The 7,151-nt window shown below is 61.5% G+C and overlaps 1 protein-coding gene across 1 annotated transcript in view; it reads right to left on the reverse strand.

Annotated features, from left to right (window-relative positions):
- LOC107156892 (actin-85C-like) overlaps nt 1-7,151 on the reverse strand; it is a 26,330-nt gene that overhangs the window by 16,205 nt on the left and 2,974 nt on the right. The window contains exons 3-4 of the mRNA XM_048807616.1: nt 3,263-3,391; nt 537-647 (exon numbers count right to left, since the gene is read on the reverse strand). Coding sequence (XP_048663573.1) covers nt 537-647; nt 3,263-3,391 — 240 coding nt within the window. The remainder of the gene's footprint in view (nt 1-536; nt 648-3,262; nt 3,392-7,151) is intronic.

Raw genomic sequence — 7,151 nt, forward strand, 5'->3', positions numbered from 1 at the left:
CCCCGCAGTCCTGAGGGCGGTGATCTGCACCAGGGCTTGTCGGCTCCGCCATCCAGCTACCCAGGGACCCCACCAGCACACACCACTGACCCCTCTGCACAGGCAGGACAGGGGTACCCTCACAGGAGAGCCCAGCAGCTTTCAAAGCAGAACCAGACCTCCAAGGAGGACGAACCACAGAGCAGTGGTTGGGGTGGAGCTTGGGGTCACACCCTCTGGGTCCACCAGCCACTGGCTTGTGACCTGAGGCAAATCACTTGAGCTCCCACTGCTCCAGCGCGTCCGTCTGGACACAGGGGCTTCTAATCGCCTGCCCACGGGCTGGATGGGTGTGAAGCCGCTGCTGTGGTGTGCCCGGCCCAGAGCCTGACCACTCGGCAAGCCCCCAATGTAGCCGCCACTCCTGTTGCCACCGTCAACGGGGCCAACTCCGCCCAGTGCCTGTTCCTGATGCACCCAGAGAGGGCGAGGCCCTGAGGTTGCCCCAGCTCAGGAGGAGGCTGGAGGCTGACCCCCCACCCCGCTGGCCCTGTTACCTGGGTCACTTTCTCTTTGGTGGATGTTTTGCTTAAGGGAGGTTCTGTCACCATGAGAGGGTGCTCCTCGGGGGCGATGCTGAGCACGTGGTAGAAAGAGTGATGCCAGATCTGGGGGGAGAGCGGCAGGTGAGCTGCGCTGCCCAAGGCAGAGGCGGCTGCCCCTCCAGGCAGGGTGCTGTCCGTCCGTCCATCTTCTACCATCTGTCATCTAGCAATCACCTAGCACCTATCAATCACCTGCCACTTATCACCTACCACCTATCAATCACCCATCACCTACCAATCACCTACACCTGTCTCTCATCACCTACCACCTATCACCTACCACCTATCGATCACCTGCCGTCTATCTAACAGTCTCCCACCCCCTTCTCTCTAGCTCACAAAGCAATGCAGTCAGCCTGCACATCTGTGGATTCCTCATCCAAAGACTCAGCCAACCAAGGATGGAAAACACTCCAAAAATACCTGCATCTGCCCTGAACATGTGGACTTTTTCTGGTAGTTATTCCCAAACTATGGAGTAGAGGAGGGCTCCCAGGCGTCGGCGCCGTCTTCGGCCCTGGGAGCCCCTGGCGTGGTCAGAGTGTGGGCACGATGCGCAGGTCGCCCTGCACTGCTGCAACCCTGCACCCGGGTCGAGGAGGGGGCCTGGATCCTGGACCCACCCACGGACGCCGACTGGTTGCTGTGGTTTGAGGGTCACAGGAGGCCTCTGACTCAGGGGGGCCCTGACCTGCGGAGGCAGCGGGAAGACGAGGGTGACTTTGGACCAGGCACTCAACAACCAGCCCGGAGCTGGGGACTGGGGCAGAGCGGGGCGGCGGGTGCTTTCCAGAGCAGCTGCACCAACACTGCGGGGCGAGCCCCAGACACCGATGGGCTGGGTGTGCACAGCGAGAGCCCTGGCCGCGGCCCCAGTATGGACAGGGCATCGGCACAGCAAGGTGCCAGTGAACCTGACCTCATCTTTAGAATGGAGATGGTCCTGCCCTCAGAGCAGGCCGTGAGGACCCACGTTAAGGAACTGGTGTGCCCCCTCCCCAGGCAGCCCTGCAGAGCGCCACAGCCGGGCCTTCAGGCAGCCAGGGTCCCACGTCCTGGGGGCTGCGTCTGGGGTCCCAGTGTCACAAGCTGGCTCCTCCTGAGGCCTCGGCTGGTGGCTTCCCGGTGTCCTCTGTGTGTCTCTTTTCTCTCCTCTTCTCACAGGACCGTGAATCGAGACCTCCCCCAATGACCTCATTTTAACTTAATCTCCACCTTAAAGGCCACCCAAACCCAGTCACATCCTGAGGGACTTTGGAGTGCACAACCTGGCCATGATACCCAGCGAGGTACCTGGGTACCTGGCATACAGCAGGTGCTCAACAGACGCTATTAACTTTTGTGGGTGAAGTTCCTGTCTGCCCTGACTGAGGGAGCGCCCACTGGGTGCTGTGTGGAGAGTGAGGGACGAGCTGTGTGGGTGGGGTGTGTGCAGAAACCAGGACTCGGAGGCACCCATGAGGTCACAGGCAGGTGTCATGTGGCGCCACTGGCCAGGGCCAGGGCTGGGTACAGTGGATCCACCTCCTGGAACCAGGCCTAGGTGGCCTTTCCTGCCTGAACTCAGGAGAGCTTGTGGGACCACAGACTAGGCAGAAATGACAGTGTGACCTCCAAGGCTGGGCCACAGGGGCCTTGTGCCTCTGCCGGCCTCTGGAGGAGGCCAGGCACCTGTTCTGAGCCCGTGGGCAGCCTCAGGCAGACGCCCACGAGGAGGAGCCCCCGCCAGCCTCAGGAGAGCACCCCTTTCCAGGGACCTCCCGCCCGGCCAAGCTGTCCGATGACGGGTTCCCAGCCACATCTGCTGCAGCCTCCCAAGACCCTGAGCCAGGCCCGAATCCCAGGCCCATGCAAAGGTGAGAGGCGGGCACTGCCACTGTGCTGGACGCCTCAGGCTTGGGCCGAGCCAGGTGTTAGGTGACCATTCTGGGTTGAATCATGTCCCCTGAGCTCACATGCTGAAGTCCCAGCCTTTCAGAGCCTGCTGCGTGGAACAGAGCTGCTGTGGACACCACGGGTGGAGACAAAGTGCCAGCGGCCCTTAGACAGGGGCAGTCTGGACAGAGACACACACGGGGAGAAGGCCATGGGCCGGTGAAGACAGAGCTCAGTGATGTCGCTATAGGCCAAGGAGCCATGGATGGACGGCACACCACCAGCCCCGGGAGGGGCCTGGACAGCTCTGCGAGCATGACCTGGACTTCCGGCCTTCAGAATTGTGGTTTAAGCCACAGTAATAGCTGTTACAGCAGCCCTGGGACACTCGTGCCACAACAGGACACCTTGCAAGGCAGTTGCAACCTGCCCAAACCCACATGCAGGCCCAGGCCAGAACCTCAGATACGAAGAGCGGGACTCAACTTCACAGTGATCATGACTTCTGACCCTCTCAGACCGAGGGCTCCTCCCCCGTCACCCCTGAAGCCTCACGGCAGTGTTGTGGTAGGAGCAATGATACCCAACACTGTAGAGGGCCAGAGAGGCCATGCCACATGTCCAGAGTGACATTGACCATGAGCAGAGGAGACAGGACTCAAACTTGGGTCTCCCGACTCTGGGGCCTAGTGGTTGGGACCATGACACAATGTCCAGAAGGACTGAGAGCCGAGACGTGACAGAGCCTTCCTCATGCCCAGCAGGGTAGGTGACAAGGGCCCCCACCTGGACCTGCAGCCCACCTTCTCCATATTGTCCCAGTTGGTGATGGCTCCCCGGGAGATGGGGTATTGCAAGTTGAGGATCCCTCGCTTGTTCTGGACCTCATCTCCGATGAACCAGTCTTCTTCCTCCATTCCCACCAACATGGTCTGAAAAACACAGCAAGGTAGACAGGTGCCGGGGTGCACCCTGTAATCCCAGCAGCTCGGGAGGCTGAGGCAGGAGGATCGAGTTCAAGGCCAGCCTCAGCAACAGTGAGGTGCTAAGCAACTCAGTGAGACCCTGTCTAAAGAACATACAGATAAGGGCTGGGGATGTGGCTCAGTGGTTGAGTGCCCCTGAGTTCAATTCCCGGTACCCCACCCCCCAAAAAACCCACAGCGAGCTAGATCCAGCCTCAGGAGGGGTGGGGTCCCTGCCCTTGGCTTTCATTTCGGCCCATGCTGAGCAGTGCAGGGGCTGTTAAAAGTGGCTCGAGGCACAGCATGGGCATCCCTCTCCAACCCCACCGACACCGAGAGGTTCGGGCCAGTTGTCTGCGAGACAAAGTGCCCTGGGGATCATTGCCAGGACACGGTCTCACCTTGAGAAGAGGAGACCCAGACCAGGGTAGAGAGGGGCTCTTGGGGGAGAGAGGGACACGTCCTGTGTGCTGGCTTTGGAAGGTGACCATGTGGTTTTCCTCATTTCTAGGAAGGCGAACATCTACCTTCAAAGCAGATTTGACTCCCACTCTGTCACTCGGATGGGGAGGGGCCGGGGGGCTTGTAGCAGGGCATGTGCCTGTGTGGGTGGCAATGGGCGGGGCCAGGGGCAGGCTGCAGAGCCACGCAGCCCATCCCGGTGGCTGAGCCCCTGACACAGAAGGCTGCAGGGCAAGAGGGTGTCCTGGACGACTGGGCCAGCCAGGGACGCTCTTGAGCCAATGTGCTCCCCAGGAGTCCAGGGTCTTTGCCAGGAGCAGCCTGTAGGAGGCGTGGCCTCGGGGACCAGCGTGCAGAGGTGGCCGGCAAGGCCAGCGAGTGCTGCAGGCTGGGTGTGGAGTGGTGCCTGCCACAACGGAGCAGGGACTTCGAAGCAAGGCCTGAGCTCAAGGCCACCTCAGCCCACTGCACGGACCTTTATGTCCTGGGCCATCATGTCTTTCCCACGGCAGGATCTGGACCCGGGTCGGGACCCCTAGCTGAGACCCCCGACACCCTGCTCACCTCCCAGCCCTCACTGCTGTCAAGGGGGACATGGCCGACCTCTGCTCCTTGTACCTCGCCACAGCGCAGCTGGGGCAGCCAGTCCCATGAGGCCAGCCACCAGGGTGCATTTCAGACTGAAAGGACCCACAGACACCAAGGGTGACGGTGCTGCCGCCTCCTCTGGCACCGTTCAGCGGACCCCCGTCTACATGTGTGTGGCTCTGAGGGTGCGGACAGAGCCTCGTCCTGCTCTGGAGTTCCGCAGCCAGATGGACAGGCTTGGCCTAGGTCCTGAGGCTGGGCAGCCTGCGGGTCAGGGCTGCGCTGTCTGGAATCGACCGAGCGAAGCCCTCATCCTGCCACTCGAGCCCGACCAGTCTCTCCACAGGCTGCCCTCTGGCTGCGGCCAGCGGGAGCTCTGGGTAGAGTCCAGTGTCACCCCAGCCTCCGCCTCCGCACCTGGAGAAGCCAAGGACCGGCAGCGCCTAAGTGTGGGGAGGGGCCGGGCGCTGAGGCCTGCAGGGGACGCAGCCTCTTCTGCAGCCAGAGCCGCTCCTGCACCCAGGCGCAGGGCAGGCCAAGGGGCAGGCTGGCCGGCAACGGGGCTCCTGGAAGACGGAACTCAGCTCAGGCGAGCGCAGCCCGCAAGGCGCCACGGCCCACTGCTCTGTCACTGACTGTTTGTGGAAGTTCTGGCTCTCACTGTGACCCTGGGCTCTGCACCAACACCACCCTGTGGTGCTGTCTCGGTGGCCCACCCACCCCTTTTCTGGGCAGCATTTTCTAGTCACCTGCATCCACAGTCCGGACATGTGTCTGGACCCTGGAGAGACCACACCCACAGAATGGCGGCTGCAGGCCTCAGTGCCCCTCCTACCTTGCCCCCTCCTGTCAGTCCTGTGCTGAGAAGAGGGGTGTGTAGGGCAGCCCACGCTGGGCTCCGCTCTCTCCAGGGCGTCAGGCCTCCGCTGGGGTCTTGGGGACAACTGCCTAGCCAGCTGGGGCCAGGGTGTGTCTTCATGGTCCAGGGACATGAAGTCTCCACCGTGCAGGACAAGGAGGAGCTGCCACCTTCAGGATAGTCCACAGGACCCCCTCCGCCTCACCCACTGCACGGACATGTGGAGTCACTTCCTGGGGCTGGGGCTGCTCTCTGCCCAGCGGCCTCACAGTCCCTCCCTTTAAATCATCAAGTCACGGTCACTGGGGGAACATGGAGGCCCTCGGGGCTGTGCTGGGCGGCATGGGCCAGGGACATCCTGCGCAGGGTAAAGGGTCTGACTGGTGGGGTGCCCGAGCCCACTGTGCCCAAGGCGAGGCTCAGAGCAGAAGCTGGCACCCAGCCCACAGACACGCGTCAGTGTGCCCAGGCCTTGTGGAAAAGTGAGTTAGTGCTTAGAAAGGACATGAAAATCTGAATTTCTTAGACAAAGAAAAACACGTGGCCCAGCATGTCTCTGGATGGAGACCCCAGGGAATCGAAGGCCGGTCGTAAGAGGCCTCGGCGCGCGGCATCTTTCCCCGCAGCCGAGATGCAGAAGCAGTGCCCAGGCAGGGGAGGGGGAGCGGCTGAGCGCACGAGGCCCAGGGTGGGAAGGTGCTCAGTATGGGAGTCAAGTCCTGCCACCGGCGCCCTGCGAACGGGCCCTGACGCACCTGCTCAGTGAGCTAAGCCAGTCGCCAAGGGACAGGCACCGTGGCTCCACCATGTAAGGATGGTGAGGGTCTCAGGGGGCAGTGGGGAGGGGGGTGAGCCTTGGTGGACGCAGCTCCAGCCTGGGAGGAGAGGAAGCCCTGGAGGTAATGATGGCTGCCCGGCAGGCGCGTGGGCCCCGAGCCCTGAGCTGTGCACCTAACCACGGTCAAGATGGGAGACGTGCCATGTGTGTCAACACGATAATAAAATCTGAAATCTGCTGAACTACGGGGAGCCATGGCAACGCGGGTCACTTTCTGGCATTGACACGTGCCCTTGGGGAGGCAGATGCCCGTTGCTGCCTGTGCGGAGGCTGAGTGTCAGTTCCCATCAGCACTCCGGGGCTCCTGTCTAAGTGGGCTGCTCCTTGGCACCCCCACCAGTCCCCAAAGTGGGAAAAGCCAGGGTCAGTGGGCGGGCAGCCCGGGCCTCCCCACAGCGGCCCTCTGTGCCCACTGCTGGGCCTGCAAGTGCCCCCAGAGCTCCTGTGTTGGAAACCTGAGCCCATGCAGCAGTGTTGGGAGTGAGGTGACCCCGGGGCTAATGTCCTGGAAGAAATGGGACAGAGCCCTCTACCTTCCTCCCTTCCTCTCCCTCTCCCTCCCCCTCTCATGCCCCTGCCTCTTCCACCTTCCACCATGGGGTGGTCAGCAAGAAGGCCCCCTCCAGCCAGGTGTAATCCCAGTGGCTTGGGAGGCTGAGGCAGGAGGATCGCAAGTTCAAATCCAACCTCAGCAACTTATCAAGGTGCTAAGCAACTCAGTCTCTGTCTCTAAATAAAATACCAAGAAAAGATGGGTGGGGAGACTGGGGATGTGACTCAGTGGTCGAGTGCCCCAGAGTTCAATCCCTGGTACAAAAAAAAAAGAATTCCCTCACCAGATGAGGGCCCCCAGCCATGGACTTCGCAGTCTCCAGGACTGGAAGAAATGTTTGTTTTTTTAACATAAATGACCAGCCCCAGGTAGTCTGTTACAGAGCACAACCAGAGCATGGGCATGAGGAGGAGCAGAAACTCGGGGG

This window comes from Marmota marmota, unplaced genomic scaffold (genome assembly GCF_001458135.2).
Source record: "Marmota marmota marmota unplaced genomic scaffold, marMar, whole genome shotgun sequence".
Classification (NCBI taxonomy): Eukaryota; Metazoa; Chordata; class Mammalia; order Rodentia; family Sciuridae; genus Marmota; species Marmota marmota.